The following is a 17,116-nucleotide window of genomic DNA, read 5'->3' as shown; positions in this document are numbered from 1 at the left end:
GGTCAAGTCTGCTAACAATTGTACAGGGAAGCGGAACTGATCGACAAATAAACACTAAATGCAGTCTTTTGGCAGGACGCCACAGACTAATGGTAATGCCATAAGGCAAATAAAAGGGTGGATCTTACCGTTTTGTCCCTATAGGGCCATTTAGGGTTCATTTATTAGGGTCAGGTTCCGGACGAGGCCACCCCTTGCGGGGAAAGGACCCCGTGTTAGGAGGCACCTAGGGATTCACAGGCCAAGTAGGGCATTAACAGGGACAGCTTTTCCCTGCGGCCCCTCGGCACCAGGTGAAATTGAATAGAAGACGTGTTTTTCGGACCCGAGAAGCCCCTCCACCTCCAGGGTTTTGGACTACAAGGTCCTGACTGGCACCACCGGTAAGATCCACTCTTTTATTTGCCTTATGGCATTACCATTAGTCTGTGGCGTCCTGCCAAAAGACTGCATTTAGTGTTTATTTGTCGATCAGTTCCGCTTCCCTGTACAATTGTTAGCAGACTTGACCGTTGGCGACTCACATACGTGGGTCCCATATTGTTGTTTGTTGTCTGTCTGGTTTGTCTGGTAGGGGCTTTTTCTTAAACAGTCCAAATAAACTTTAGGTTTTAATACGTTACTGCCCCTCACTTTTTCTACATATCCCTTGTCACAGAGCAGTATTCCTTGGGAGAGTGCTCACGCATCTCCCTTTAGGGACCACCTTTTTGTTCTCTGTCAATATTGGGCCCTATTCTCTTCAATATATTTATTAATGATCTTGTAGAATATAAAAATATACATTTCTGCAGATTACACTAAATTGTGTAAAGTAATTAACATGGAAGAGGACAGTATACTGCTACAGTTGGATCTGGAAGTGGCAGATGAGGTTTAAGGGCTCATTCACAAGGGACTTTTGCCCCTTCGTTGCCATATTGCGGCCCGTGTGCACTCCGCATCACGGATGAGGACCCATTCACTTGAATGGGTCTGCAAATCCGGATACGGTGCAGAACGGAAGCATGGAATGGAACCCCACGGAAGCAATACGGAGTGCTTCCGTGGGGTTCTGTTCCGTGCCTCTGCACCCTAAAAAGACAGAACTTGCTCTATCTTTTTACGGAACCGACGGATCGAGGACCCCATTCAAATGAATAGGTCCGCGATTCGCATGTGGCTGGCCCACAGTCGGTGCCCATGCATTGCGGACCACAATTTGCGGTCCACAGCATGGGCACAGAGCCCTTTACGTTCGTGTGAACAAGCCCTAACACTGACAAATGGAAGGTTATGCACATCAGAAGGAATAATGCAAGTCACCCGTACATACAACATGGTTAAACACTGGGTAAGGCCTCATGCACACAACAGTATTTTTTTCACTGTCCGCAAAACGGGGTTCCGTTGGTCCGTGATCCGTGACCATTTATTCGCCCGTGAGTCTTCCTTGATTTTTGGAGGATCCACGGACATAAAAAAAAAGTTGTTTTGGTGTCCGCCTAGCCGTGCGGAACCAAACGGATCCGTCTTGAATTACAATGCAAGTCAATGGGGACGGATCCGTTTGACGTTGACACAATATGGTGCAATTGCAAACGGATCCGTCCCCATTGACTTTCAATGTAAAGTCTGGAGTCCCTTTTATACCATCGGATCTGAGTTTTCTCCAATCCGATGGTATATTTTTAACTTGAAGCGTCCCCATCACCATGGGAACGCCTCTATGTTAGAATATACTGTCGGATATGAGTGACATCGTGAAAACTCATATCCGACAGTATATTCTAACACAGAGGCGTTCCCATGGTGATGGGGACACTTCTAGTTAGAATATACTACAAACTGTGTACATGACTGCCCCCTGCTGCCTGGCAGCACCCGATCTTTTACAGGGGGCCGTGATCAGCACAATTAACCCCTCAGGTGCCGCACCTGAAGGGGTTAATTGTGCGTATCATAGCCCCCAGTAAGAGATCAGAGCTGCCAGGCAGCAGGGGGCAATCCCCCCTCCCTCCCCAGTTTGAATATCATTGGTGGCCAGTGTGGCCCCCCTCCCTCCCTCTATTGTATTAATAACATTGGTGGCCAGTGTGCGGCCTCCCTCAGCCCCCCCTCCCTCCCTCTATTGTATTAATACGTTGGTGGCACAGTGTGCGGCCTCCCCCGGCCCCCCCTGCCTCCGTCTATTGTAATAAGAACATTGGTGGCCAGTGTGCGGCCTCCCCCAGCCCCCTCCCTCCCTCTATTATATTAATACGTTGGTGGCACAGTGTGCGGCCTCCCCCGACCCCCCCTCCCTCCCTCTATTGTAATAAGAACATAGGTGGCCAGTGTGCGGCCTCCCCTGGCCCCCCTCCCTCCCTCTATTATATTAATACGTTGGTGGCACAGTGTGCGGCCTCCCCCGGCCCCCCCCCTCCCTCCCTCTATTGTAATAAGAACATAGGTGGCCAGTGTGCGGCCTCCCCTGGCCCCCCTCCCTCCCTCTATTGTAATAAGAACATTGGTGGCCAGTGTGCGGCCTCCCCCTCCCTCCCTCTATTGTAATAAGAACATTGGTGGCCAGTGTGCGGCCTCTCCTCTCCCCCCCCCCCCCCGACGATCATTGGTGGCAGCGGAGTTCCGATCGGAGTCCCAGTTTAATCGCTGGGGCTCCGATCGGTAACCATGGCAACCAGGACGCTACTACAGGTGCCAAGTATGGCCTGAACAGGTATATAGGCATGATGGGAGTTGTAGTTTCACAAAAGAGAATCCTACCACCTATATTCTCAAGAGAAGCACTGTCCCCTTATGGTTAATAAAATAAAAAAGTATTACTCACCTAGTGCCATTCTCATGCTGATTGAAGATCATGCTCTCCCAAGCAGCAGGTGTGACATAGTGAAGTCATAGTGGCTTCTGAAAGCACCCAGGCTGATTCCCCCGATATGGGAAATGATCCTTGGCCTGCATGCGCTCTAGTTTCATGCTCAGTCCGGGAGGTGCAATGGCATTACTATATTACGCCTGCTGCTCTCCCCAGCAGGGATGGCGCCCGGCTCCACCATACCATTCAACTAGGGCTGCAGTTATCGACTATTTTTGTAATCGAGCATTCTATCGATTACCCAATAATTAATCGAGTACTTTAATAACAAAAAACTAATTAAAAGAACGTTTTTCTTTATAAAAACTCATCAGCCCCCTCAGTGCCATCAGCTTCCCCCCCCCCCTCAGTGCCATCAGCTGTCCCCCCAGTGCCATCAGCTGCCCCCTCAGTGCCATCAGCTTCCTCCCCAGTGCCATCAGCTGTCCCCCAGTGCCATCAGATGCCCCCCCAGTGCCATTGGCTGCCCCCTCAGTGCCATTGGCTGCCCCCTCAGTGCCATCAGCTGCCACGCAGTGCCATCAGGCTCCCCCTGTGCCATCAGCTGCCCCCTCAGTGTCACCAGCTTGCCCCCCAGTGCCACCAGCTGCCCCCAGTGCCACCATCTCCCCCACCCAGCTGCCCCCCCAGTGCCACCATCTCCCCCTCATAGCCATGTCCACAGCGCCAGTACTTACCTCTCCTGTAGGGGCACTGCTCTACATCTCCTCATCATCTTCTCTGCGCGCTGCACTGTCGTCCTGACGTCACACAGCGTCGGGTCATAGTGCGCGCTTATGTGCACTATGACCTGACGATGTGTCAGGATACAGAGCACGGGCCGGCGGGTGACCACAGAACGGTGAGTAATAGCAAGTGCTTCACTCCGGTTCCATGGAGTTTAAAAAACGAATTAAAAGAACGTTTTTCTTTATAAAAACTTATCAGCCCCCTAAGTGCCATCAGCTGACATCCCCTTGCCACCAGCTGCCACGCCAGTGCCATCAGCTGCCACCCAGTGCCATCAGGCTCCCCCCAGTGTCATCAGCTGCCCCCCTCAGTGCCGCCAGCTTGCCCCCAGTGCCACCAGCTTGCCCCCCCAGTGCCACTATCTCCCACTCCTAGCCATGTCCCCAGTGCCTGTACTTACCTCTCCTGTAGGGGCACCGCACCACAGCTCCTTCATCTTCTCTGTGCGCTGCATTGTCATCCTGATGACACACAACGTCGGTTCATAGTGCGAGCTTACCTGCACTATGACCTGACGATGTGTCAGGACACAGAGCAGGGGCCGGCAGGTGACCACAGAACGGTGAGTAATAGCAAGTGCTTCAGTCCCGCTCCGTGGTCACATGACACAAACGAGTACCCGATTTAAAAAAATTTGCATTGAGGATTTTTTGTGTCAAATTACTCGATTCAATTGAGTAATTGTTTCAGCCCTACATTCCACTATATCTGCGTCAACAGAACGCAAATACAGCTGAAATCGGAACATAGAGCCAGGACAAGGTATTTTGGTGCCCTAGACAGAGTAAGTAAATGGCACCCCCTTTGTAGAATTAATTAAAAACTGCCTTACTTGCTAATAAAATATATTTTAAAACATTTTACAAGGCGCAGACACGGAATACTAAAGTATTTAATCCAGTCACCCACCACCAATGTTTCTCTGACTGGTGTTCACTTTCTTCTTTACCGTCCACCCCAGACTGCCATGAAAAGTTATCCCAAAGACCGCAGATTCTCTTTGACCAGTGGCATAGCTATAGGAGGTTAAGAGGGGGTTAAGAGGTAGTGGTTGCATCTGGGCCTGATGGTCCAAAGACTCCTCTGCCATATAAGGCTACTTTCACACTCGTGTTTTGGATTTCTGTTTGTGAGATCCGTTCAGGACTCTCACAATTGGTCCAAAACGGATGCATTCTGAATGCAAAAGGATCCGCTCAGAATGCATCAGTTTGCCTCCGTTCCGTCTCCATTCCGCTTTGTAGGCGGACACCAAAACACTTCTTGCAGCGTTTTGGTGTCCGTCTGACGAAACTGAGCCAAACGGATCCGTTTTTCAATCTGGCACAATAGAAAACTGATCTGTCCTCCATTGACTTTCAACGGTGTTACAGATAATACAAACAGATCCGTTCTGAATGGATGCAGACGTTTGCATCTACGCTGCTGCAGAACATTATAATACACATCTCAGCTGCTGCAGAACATCATAATACACATCTCAACTACAGTGGAACATCATAATACACACCTCAGCTACAGCGGAACATCAAAATACACACCTCAGCTACAGCGGAACATCATAATACACACCTCAGCTACAGCGGAACAGCTGTAAAGGAAGGACCGGCACTCGCACTGGTTTCTTTATGCAGAATTTAATTTCAGTCACTTATTCATTCATAGTGACGCGGCGTTTCAGCACTAACATGTGCTTTCATCAGACTTAGCAGCTACAGCGGAACATCATAATACACACCTCAGCTACAGTGGAACATCATAATACACACCTCAGCTACAGCGGAACATCAAAATACACACCTCAGCTACAGCGGAACATCATAATACACACCTCAGCTACAGCGGAACATCATAATACACACCTCATCTGCAGTGGAACATCATAATACACACCTCAGCTACAGCGAAACATCATAATACACACCTCAGCTACAGCGGAACATCATAATACACACCTCAGCTACAGCGGAACATCATAATACACACCTCAGCTACAGCGGAACATCAAAATACACACCTCAGCTACAGCGGAACATCAAAATACACACCTCAGCTACAGCGGAACATCATAATACACACCTCAGCTACAGCGGAACATCATAATACACACCTCAGCTACAGCGGAACATCAAAATACACACCTCAGCTACAGCGGAACATCATAATACACACCTCAGCTACAGCGGAACATCATAATACACACCTCATCTGCAGTGGAACATCATAATACATATTAAAGGAGACCACGGCACTCGTTTTTTCGTATGTAAGAAAATTATTTTTATATTTTCATATTTTCATTTCATGATATATTTTCCATTTCATTTCATGATATTATTTCAAAATTTCATTGTTTTAAAGCATCCAGGAATGCAAAAGACTTGGCCAACGTTTAACGTTTCGGTCCTTGTATGGGACCTTGATCACGGCCTTTGTCCGTGTTGCATGTTGCCTGATGTGGGATGCCGGCATCCCACATCAGGCAACATGCAACACGGACAAAGGCCGTGATCAAGGTCCCATACAAGGACCGAAACGTTAAACGTTGGCCAAGTCTTTTGCATTCCTGGATGCTTTAAAACAATGAAATTTTGAAATAATATCATGAAATGAAATGGAAAATATATCATGAAATGAAAATATGAAAATATAAAAATAATTTTCTTACATACGAAAAAACTAGTGCCGTGGTCTCCTTTAATATTCATTATCTCATATTACCACTGAGCACCGTGCAAAAAGAATTTTTTCAGGAGTGCCGTCCAACTCAAGTGTATCAAGAACATCATAATACACACCTCAGCTACAGCGGAACATCATAATACACACCTCAGCTACAGCGGAACATCATAATACACACCTCAGCTACAGCGGAACATCAAAATACACACCTCAGCTACAGCGGAACATCATAATACACACCTCAGCTACAGTGGAACATCATAATACACACCTCAGCTACAGCGGAACATCAAAATACACACCTCAGCTACAGCGGAACATCATAATACACACCTCAGCTACAGCGGAACATCATAATACACACCTCATCTGCAGTGGAACATCATAATACACACCTCAGCTACAGCGAAACATCATAATACACACCTCAGCTACAGCGGAACATCATAATACACACCTCAGCTACAGCGGAACATCATAATACACACCTCAGCTACAGCAGAACATCAAAATACACACCTCAGCTACAGCGGAACATCATAATACACACCTCAGCTACAGCGGAACATCATAATACACACCTCAGCTACAGCGGAACATCATAATACACACCTTAGCTGCTGCGGAACATCATAATACACATCTACGCTGCTGCAGAACATTATAATACACATCTCAGCTGCTGCAGAACATCATAATACACATCTCAACTACAGTGGAACATCATAATACACACCTCATCTGCAGTGGAACATAATAATACACATCTCAGCTGCTGTAGTACATCTGATTCTACAGAACACATAAGGCTTTTATCACATCTGTGTTAGGGGCCGATCATCAGAAAGGCTGGACAAAATGTTGCAGCCTGCCAGGCTCCATGATGGATCCCCATCGGATAGCAGTGCAGTCAGATGTTGTCGTCTGTGATGTGCCAGATCCAGCACCACCGTGATTTTTGTTGTTGTGCTCCTGTGACAGAGGAGAACATCAGAAGTCACTAGCGCAGATGTGAACAAAGCCTAATAAACACATGAGATGCTGCGGAACATCATAATAGTGATAAGAAAACTACAAGTCTCATCATGACCAGGTTGCTATTATTCGGAATTTAGAGGGCAATACACAGAGGCGTAAAAGAAAGGAGAACTAGAACGCTCAACTTATCCAGGCTGCTTTTATGGGACACCAGTTGACATTATATGTGGAGGGGTAAAATAGGAGAGAACTACAACTCCCAACCTTCTAGGATGTTATTATCTGTTATTAGGGAATGAGTATAAGGAAAGAACTAGCACTCCTAGTATTTGACAACAGAGAGAATGAGAACCTCCTCCACACATGCTCTGCCTCCTTACATTGTGACATCACACTGGTCCTTCATCACTTCTCCTCTGCACTGGTGTGGTGCCATGATGATGACATCACACAAGTCCTTCTCCACCTGGTATCTTATGTGCACAGCTGGTGGATGGAGGTTATGTGTGCCGCTGCAGTCAATGACTATCCACAGAAGTGACGTGTCTCCCAAACAGCACATCACTGGATACCGCGCTTCGTGGGACACGCCTCTGCTGTGGTCAGTCATTGACTTCAGTGGCACACGTGACCCACGTCCACTGGCAGTTGACAAGCAAGGAACTAAAGCGCACTGAACAGACGGAACCAGAACCCAGCAGTGGTGATCAGGGGCTGACTGGGAACTTGAAGTGGCCCTGGAAAAAAAAAAAAGAAAAGTGGCCCCGTTTTGTAGTCGAGTATAAATAGATGGAAGGCAGGGCCAGCAATACCATATTGTGGCACATTATACCACCCCAACAGAGCCAAATAACACAAAATACTTCCAACAGCACAAAATACATCCCCAAAAACTTCCACTTGCCGGCCATGAGGAAGACTCAGGTGGGCCTTCGGGCATCAGCCCACTAGGAAATGGCCATTCCGCCCCTGGTGGTGAGCAAGTATTGCTTCCCTCCAGAGTCTGTCCTGCTAGGGGTGGGTGGCAGCAGTGACTGCTTCTACTATGGGGGACCCTGGCTGCTCCTGCTATGGGGGCTGAGTGCCATTCTGTGAGATAAGGCACTTTGGCGTGGGACAATGGGAATAATTCTCCTGTATCTTTCTGAAGTCCAGACTTGGGGGTATGACTACAGAATAGTTACACTGGTTTTGTTTTGAATTCATTTATGATTTCTAAATGAATGACTCACTGCTGCATGGCAGGATAAAAGCTCTGAGACGCACTCACCAATGTAGACACCCGCAGCGAAGGTGACCCCAAGTACACCTATGCCGACCACTGCATCTCTGGTGACTGCAGAGCGGGACATGGTGGTGTAGCCGGAGCAGGTACAAAGAACACTGCACCGGAGGACACAGCACATCCTCATACTGTTCCTGGTCACGTGACCCTCTATCTAATAGGAAGCCGGCACTTTACAACTCTTATGAGCACATGATAAAGTGTCGCACTGCCACCTAGTGGTACATGTGCAGAATTACGACTAGGCTGTATGAATTATAAAAACAGGTGAAAATATACGAATTCAACCAGTGCTTCTAAATAAATAGGCTGACAGAATTCTGACAGAATGCTGACTAAGACTTCACTGCTCTCACCACTTAATTTTTTAGACTGCATGCCTAAGGCTAAAATACTTTATAAGAAAACTGAATACATTGCTAGAATTGTGCATTATGCTGCTATCTAGTGGTCACTATTTAATAATACCACTAGTGCTCATTTTTAGAATAAGGCTCACATCTTCTCAATTATCTTTTTCATCCTTACAATTCTTTTATACAGGTGAAACTTGAAACATTATAATATCATGCAAAAGTTCATTTATTTCAATAATGCAACTTAAAAGGAGTTGCATTAATACAACTTAAAATTCGAGTTTCTTGAAAAGGTTCAATATTCTAGGCTCAAAGTGTCACACTCTGGTCTGCTAATTAATCCATACCCCCTGAGCAAAGGGTACCTCAAAATTGTGACTTTGAGGTTTCATAAGCGGTAAGCCATAATCATCCAAATGATAACAAATAAAGGCTTGAAATGTCTCGCTTTGCATGTAAAGAGTCTATCTCATATATTAGTGTCACCTTTTAAGTTGCATTACTGAAATAAATGAACTTTGCACAATATTCTAATTTTTCGAGTTTCACCTATATAATGTTCTCTCTTTGAACTGTCTTACTAATATTATCACTAAGGCTACATGCACACGAACGTTGTTTGTTTCCGTGTCTATTCCGTTTTTTTTTGCGGGTAGGATGTGGTCCTTTTCTTGTCCGTTTTAGGCACTGTTACAATGGATCCGCAAAAAAAAAAACGGATGGCATATGGATGTCATCCGTTTTTTTTTTGCTGATCCACAATTTGCGGACTGTGAAACACATACAATCGTGTGCATGTAGCCTAATACTGTTTAAGCAGGATATTTAGTTATACATATTTTTTTACCTCAGCACTAAAATTGGTAATTTTTCTTTGTTAACTCAATGTTTGGAATATATCCGGGGCAGGCGTTATGTGGGGGAGGGGATGGGGGGTTAGCCCTGCTTCAGTGCTGCTGAACGTGGCCCCACTGGCAGCTATTAAACATGAGAAAGTCGGGACTCCGGCATTGTTCAGAGTTCCGGCTTAGGAGTCCCTGCTCTAAGTCCATATATGGAGTCAGTGCTATGAAGATGAGGGGGTATCCCCAAGGCCTCAAGGGCAGTATGCCTTGGACACCCTGTGTATTTAAGTTTCATTTAGCCTCTACTTTTGAAATGTTTCTGTTGGGATTCAAAGTTTTTTTTATAAAATTTTCTTGGGAGATAAAGTGATGAAAAAATAGTGATAATCCATTTTAATTTTTTTCTGTTACGTATGCCATTCAGCATATGGACTAACTTTTTTAATATTGTAATAGCATGGGTGTTTTCTCACATGGCAATGCCCATGATGTAATATTATTTTGTTTATTTATTTTGGGTAAAGGGGGTGATTCAAATTTTTATATATTTTTTCAATTCTGTATAGAAGTCACTATATCACAGTTCATGGCTGCCACCTGCTGGTGGCATACACTAATAATGAGCCTGGAAGCCTAGTACAGACTGCGGCTCCTTATTAGAACAGGGTATCCTCCCTGATTGCCGCCGGGGAAAACCATGCCTGAACTGAAGTGAATGCTTCCGGTTTTTAATACTCTCAGATGCCCTGGTCACATTTAACCATGGCATCTGAGTGGTTAAATGTCCACGGTCAGCATTACTGCAGATCACGGACATTGGGCGCGGGTGCCTGCTGTATGGAACATCTTTAAAGACCCGACATGTGCCATACATTTATGGCGGATGTTGGGAAGGGGTTAAAGAGAACCTTTCACCACTCCTTACATGCCTGCATTCCCCATATAACAACAATTCTGGAACATCTATTCTTATGTCTGCATGTTTTGCCATTCCTTTATTATTTCTACCAGGAGTTATGAATGAATTGCTATTAGCCTTCAGTAAGGGTACAGAGGGGGGTAACCAGTTGGGGGTGTACCTGCACAGTCTGAACATGGCAGCACTGATTGGATACAGTGAGTCTGTGTAGATACATTCCCCAACTGGTTACCCCCCTCTGTATCCTTACTGAAAGCTAATAGCAATTCATTCAGAACTTGTAGTAGAAATTATAAAGGAATGGCACAACATAGAGTCATAAGAATAGAGGATCCAGAATTGTTATTACATGGGGGATGCATGTAGCAATTAAAATAAGCATCTCAGATCAGGTCCTCTCTAATGGTCACATGGCCAAATGTGTCTAGGACAGAGCTTTCTTTATGCACGGACTGCTGGAGTTCGTGGAGATACTTTGGGAGAGAGGGGTTGTTTATGCCTGAAAGCGGCCATGTGAGGGGGGGGGGGGGGGGGTCTAATGGCATGCAGTGCAGTCCTGGGGTACATGCTGTATGACCATCTGCTCCGTTGCTATAGCTTTTTGTGAGGGAGGGGACATTTAGTGTATTCTGGGGCTATGAGGGTGCAGATCTATGTGAGGGGCTTTATGGGGTGTAAATCTGTGAGGTAGGGCCAGAATCGACAGACTGTAACTATGTTGTTAATGCATTAATTACAAGATTTGGGGCCCCACTTTTGATTTTACCCAGGGCTGCATTTTGTCCAAAACCGGTCCCGAATATATCCCTATTCTTCAATATGCAAAAGAAGGAACAGTAAAGCATCAGAGGATTGTGATTTTAAAAAAAGTCAATTTGCTAATATACAGCCATAGATCCAATAAAATCACAGACAACAGGAAAATTAAAGGGGTTCTCTGGGCTTAACCTTTTTTTGCATTTAAAAATCTAACCAGTGGAGGAAAGATTAATGATCACATACTTACCTTCCACAGTGCAGCCGTTCCTGACATTTGCCTCCCAGTCACGTGGTCCCTCCAGATGGCTTTTCTTTGCTTCTGTCCGAAGTCCGTCTTCTTATCTTCCTGTCTTTTCTTCCTTTCTCCAGCAGGAGACGGATTGACGTCACCGCCTCCTGCTGGAGAAAGCGCCGGCCGGCAGTCTTCACGGCACACTAGGCTGAATACTACTGCACATGTGCAGGACTGCCGGCCGCTCTCTGTATGGTACAGGCTTCTATGTGAAGCCTGTACTGACTCCTGCACAGCATGATGTATGCGCCGTGCAGGAGTGACAGCATAGAGATCAGCCACAGAGGCTGATCGCTATGCTGTTCATGTCACAGGGGGCACTGTGGACATCACTGTTATGGGGGCACTGTGGACGTCACTGTTATGGAGGTGCTGTGAACATCACTGTTATGGGCACTGAGTTTAAGTGTTAGGGCTCGTTCACAGAACCGTATCTGTTTTGCAGTCTGCAAGTCGCGGGTCCACTAAATAAGGTTACTGTTCGTGTGTGATTCACATTTTTTTGCAGTCCTATTGAGTTCTATGGGTTTTAAATCTGCATTATGTGGACCAGAATAGGACATGTTCTATCTTTCGCAGAACTGACATACGGATGTGGAAAGCACATGGACGTCATCAGTGTGTTTTTTACATCTGTATGTCAGTTCCAATAAAGACAGAACATGTCCTATTCTGGTCTTTAAAATGAGGACCTCAAATCTATAGAACTAAATGGGAGTGCAAAAAATGCATATCTCAAAATGGATATGGTTGTGTGCATAAGGGTTTAGATACACAGCTCAGCAGGCAGGATCATACAAGATAGGATTAGATACACCGCTCAGCAGGAAGATCACACCGCTCATCACACAAGATTGGATTAGATACACAGTTTTAGCAGGCTGTATCACAGAAGATGGGATTAGATATACATTTGAGCAGGCTGTATCATACAAGATGTGATTAGATACACAGTTTAGCAGGCTGTATCATAAAAAATGTGATTAGATACACAGTTTAGCAGGCAGTATCGCACACAACAGGATGTGTATCAGGCACACATACATGCTAGGATTTGATACAGATGTGTTTGGATGTGCTTGCTAATTCAACCTGTTTTTCACACTCTGGAGATGGTGAGGAAAAAGCCTCAGTCAGTCAGTAATGGGATTTAAACACTGATTGAGAAGCAGATTCATGTCTGGGTCTAGAAAGATAGACACAGGAATAGAGTTAAGCGGACACCTGGATGTTCAGGATGTTCACAAAAAAGTTTGAGTTCGGGACCCGAACTTGACTCCGAACCCCATTGAAGTCAATGGGGACCCGAACTATGGAGCACTAAAATGTCTCTAAAAATGGCAAATGGCAGCAAAATGTGGTTGGGAGCATGGAAAGTGCAAACAAATGTGGATAGGGAAATGACTTCAAATAACATAAAATGCATAAAAATAAAAAAATTATAATCTTGATCTAGGAGGAGGAGGTCCATATGGAGTAGGAGGTTGAGGAGGAGGTGGATGTGGCGTTGTTGGTGGAAGCCGCAGTGGAGGAGGAGGTAGCCAACATTGGTTTGTTTTTTTATTTAATTACATTTTTTGTTCAAATTTGGGTAGACCCCAAAACATTTGGAAATATAAAAAATAACAATGGCAACAATGGCTGGGTAAGGCCGGTATACATGTCTATTCTGCACAAGTTACGGACAAGTCCTGTGGGATCCCTGCCTGGTTCATTTTAATGAACGTGAACTTGTTCACATTGGCTGTGGACAGGCGGCTGCGCTTGTCTGTGATGACGCCCCCTGTCATGCTAAACACATGTTCAGACAAGACACTGGCTGCAGGGCAGGCCAGCACCTCCAAGGCGTAAAGGGCAAGCTCAGGTCATGTGCCCAATTTGGAGACCCAGAAGTTGAAGGCGGCAGACCCATCAGTCAGTACGTGTAGGCGTGTGCACGCATACTGCTCCACCATGTTGTACGTCCTCGTGATGTCCACGATCCAATTAGACCTATCAACTTTCGATGTTCTTTTATGCGCCTACCATGTTGATCACGGGTAACGGGGAATCAGGGTTCTATGCCGGGAGGGAGAGGGAGCATGAGAAAAGGATACCACATCCAAGGGAGGTCAAAGGCTTAAATGTGATCGAGCGGAAATGTGGGACAAGTTATTGAAGCAGAAGCATCCAAGTAAAGGAGGGGGCTCGTACTCGCACCTGAGGAAGGTGTTTTACTTGTGCGTGTAGCTGGCACAGATCGACCACGTCCTCTCCCTTCAACAGGATCTCCACCAACACCAGCAGCACCACGACCGGGGCCATGTCCCTTGTTTGACGCCCTCCTCATTCTTTGGCTTCACCAACCAAACTAACAGATAGTTTATGTCAGGCGACAATGTAACTGCCAATAGTCAACAATTAGGTTCACTGACAGTAAGGCAGTCATAAAGAGGAAACATTTCTTGAGGTCACACAACAGTATGACAGGCAAATTTTATACAATTATTTCACGGTCACAAAAATGGTTAATTTGTCAAACAACAATGTAACAGCAATATTGACTGGTTGCATTGGACTGTCAAAAATGCAGCAAAGGCCCCAAATGTAGTGTCTTGCAGAAAATGGGTGTTTTTTTAAAACCAGAATATAACTGCAGTATTTAACACTTGTATTGGACTGTCAAAAATGCAGCAAAGGCCCCAAATGTAGTGTCTTGCAGAAAATGGGTGTCTTTTTAAAACCAGAATAAAACAGCAGTATTTAACACTTGTATTGGACTGTCACAAATGCAGCAAAGGCCACAAAGGTACTTTATGGAAGAAAAAATAAGATTTTTTTCACTCACAGTTAAACAGATGGATTTACTTATTTTATTTCACTATCACAAATGCAGTGCAGGTACTTTTTTAGCAAAAAACATAATTTTGTCCCCACAGAATCTAACAGATGGATTTAGGGCTCTTTCACACCTGCGTTCTTTTCTTCCGGCATAGAGTTCCGTCGTTGGGGCTCTATGCCGGAAGAATCCTGATCAGTTTTATCCTAATGCATTCTGAATGGAGTGAAATCCGTTCAGGATGCATCAGGATGTCTTCAGTTCCGGAACGGAACGTTTTTTGGCCGGAGAAAATACCGCAGCATGCTGCAAGGCCGGATCTGGAATTAATGCCCATTGAAAGGCATTGATCCGGCCTTAAGCTAAACGTTGTTTCGGCGCATTGCCGGATACGACGTTTAGCTTTTTCTGAATGGTTACCATGGCTGCCGGGACGCTAAAGTCCTGGCAGCCATGGTAAAGTGTAGTGGGGACCGGGGGAGCAGCATACCTACCGTCCGTGCGGCTCCCGGAGCGCTTCAGAGTGACGTCAGGGCGCCCTACGCGCATGGATGACGTGATCGCATGGCACATCATCCATGCGCATGGGGCGCTCTGACGTCACTCTGGAGCTCCCCGGGAGCCGCGCGGACTGTAAGTATACCGCTCCCGTGCTCCCGCTCCTACTATGGCAACCAGGACTTTAATAGCATCCTGGCTGCCATAGTAACACTGAAAGCATTTTGAAGACGGATCCGTCTTCAAATGCTTTCAGTACACTTGCGTTTTTCCAGATCCGGCGTGTAATTCCGGCAAGTGGAGTACACGCTGGATCCGGACAACGCAAGTGTGAAAGAGGCCTTACTTGGATTGTACTTTGCAGAAAAAAAAATTAATATATCACTCTCTGGGTCCCTGAACTCACAGACAAATTCCCTATATTATTTTCCCTTCCCCTGGCACACATGCATTGCAGGTGCACTTAAAAAATGGGTATATGATGCCCACTGAACTAAAAGAACAGTATTAAATTATTGTCCCTGGCACATATGCAGTGCTGGTGCACTTAACTTGCACAAAATGGCCGCCGATGCCCACCTAACTAACAGACGGATAAAACTTATTTTTCTGTGTCACTAGGCTCAGGGCAGGGTACAAAAATGTAGCATTGCACCCACAAAAAAAAAATCGCTGTAGATTGCAGAGTTAACAACAAGTTCTGATATCAGATTCTTTCCTATTCTCTCCCTCACAGCAGCAGCATCGTGACTCCAGGTTATATAGAGGCTGGGTCACATGCTGCACTGGCCAATCACAGACATGCCATTAGTAGGCATGGCTGTGATGGCTTCTGAGGGCACACAAGTTAGGCTATATTTACACTGCCGTTTCTGGGTCCGCCTGTGAGATCCGTTTAAGGGCTCTCACAAGCAGCCCCAAACAGATCAATTTAGCCCCAATGCATTCTGAATGGATAAGGATCCGTTCAGAATGCATCAGTTTGGCTCCGTTCCGCCTCAATTCCGCTCTGGAGGTGGACACCAAAACGCAGCTTGCAGCGTTTTGGTTTCCGCCTGGCGATGCAGAGCCAAACGGATCCGTCCTGACTTACAATGTAAGTCAATGGGGACGGATCAGTTTACCTTGACACAATATTGGTGCAATTGTAAACGGATCCGATGTAAAGTCAGGACGGATCTGTTCGACTTACACTCAGACTTAGGCCTCATGCACACGACCGTTGTGTGCACCCGTGGCCGTTGTTCCGTTTTCCGTGATTTTCTGCTGACCCATTGACTTTCAATGGGTCCGTTGAAAACTCGGAAAATGCACCGTTTGTCATCCGCCTCCGTGATCCGTGTTTCCTGTCCGTCAAAAAAATAGGACCTGTCCTGTTCATTGTGCATATCATAGCCCCCTGTAAGAGATCAGGGGCTGCCAGGCAGCAGGGGGCAGACCCCCTCCCTCCCCAGTTTTAATTTCATTGGTGGCCAGTGCGGAACCCCCCCGGCCCCCCCTCCCTCCCTCTATTGTATTAATATCATTGGTGGCCAGTGCGGCCCCCCCCCCCCGCCCCCCCTCCCTCCCTCTATTGTATTAATAACATTGGTGGCACAGTGTGCGGCCCCCCCCGGCCCCCCTCCCTCCCTCTATTGTATTAATAACATTGGTGGCCAGTGTGCGGCCTCCCCTCTCCCCCCCCCCCCCCCGATCATTGGTGGCAGCGGAGTTCCGATCGGAGTCCCAGTTTAATGGCTGGGGCTCCGATTGGTAACCATGGCAACCAGGACGCTACTGCAGTCCTGGTTGCCGTGGTTACTTAGCAATAGTAGAAGCATCATACTTACCTGCTGGCTGCTGCGATGTCTGTGACCGGCCGGGAGCTCCTCCTACCTCCTACTGATAAGTGACAGATCATTAAGCAATGTGCAGCACAGACCTGTAACTTACCAGTAGGAGGAGCTCCCGGCCGGTCACAGACAGCGCAGAAGCCAGCAGGTAAGTATGATGCTTCTACTATTGCTAAGTAACCATGGCAACCAGGACTGCAGTAGCACCGATAGGAGCCCCAGCGAATAAACTGGGACTCTGATCGGAACTCTCCGCTGCCACCAATGAT

General features: G+C 46.4%; 1 protein-coding gene across 3 annotated transcripts in view; it reads right to left on the bottom strand.

The window, feature by feature from the left end:
• Positions 1-8,659, bottom strand: part of COMTD1 (catechol-O-methyltransferase domain containing 1) — a 120,245-nt gene extending 111,586 nt beyond the window's left edge. For 2 of the 3 annotated variants that reach the window (XM_044297899.1, XM_044297898.1), the window contains exon 1: positions 8,514-8,659. In XM_044297899.1, coding sequence (XP_044153834.1) covers positions 8,514-8,655 — 142 coding nt within the window. In that variant the 5' untranslated portion in view covers positions 8,656-8,659. Of the gene's footprint in view, positions 1-7,001; positions 7,238-8,513 lie in introns of all 3 variants that reach the window. The other variant, XM_044297900.1, reaches the window with a different exon arrangement.
• Positions 8,660-17,116: the final 8,457 nt, after the last annotated feature.

This window comes from Bufo gargarizans, chromosome 6 (genome assembly GCF_014858855.1).
Source record: "Bufo gargarizans isolate SCDJY-AF-19 chromosome 6, ASM1485885v1, whole genome shotgun sequence".
Taxonomy (NCBI): Eukaryota; Metazoa; Chordata; class Amphibia; order Anura; family Bufonidae; genus Bufo; species Bufo gargarizans.
Note: the sequence above shows the minus strand (reverse complement) of the source record. Positions and strands in the feature narration are given on the sequence as shown.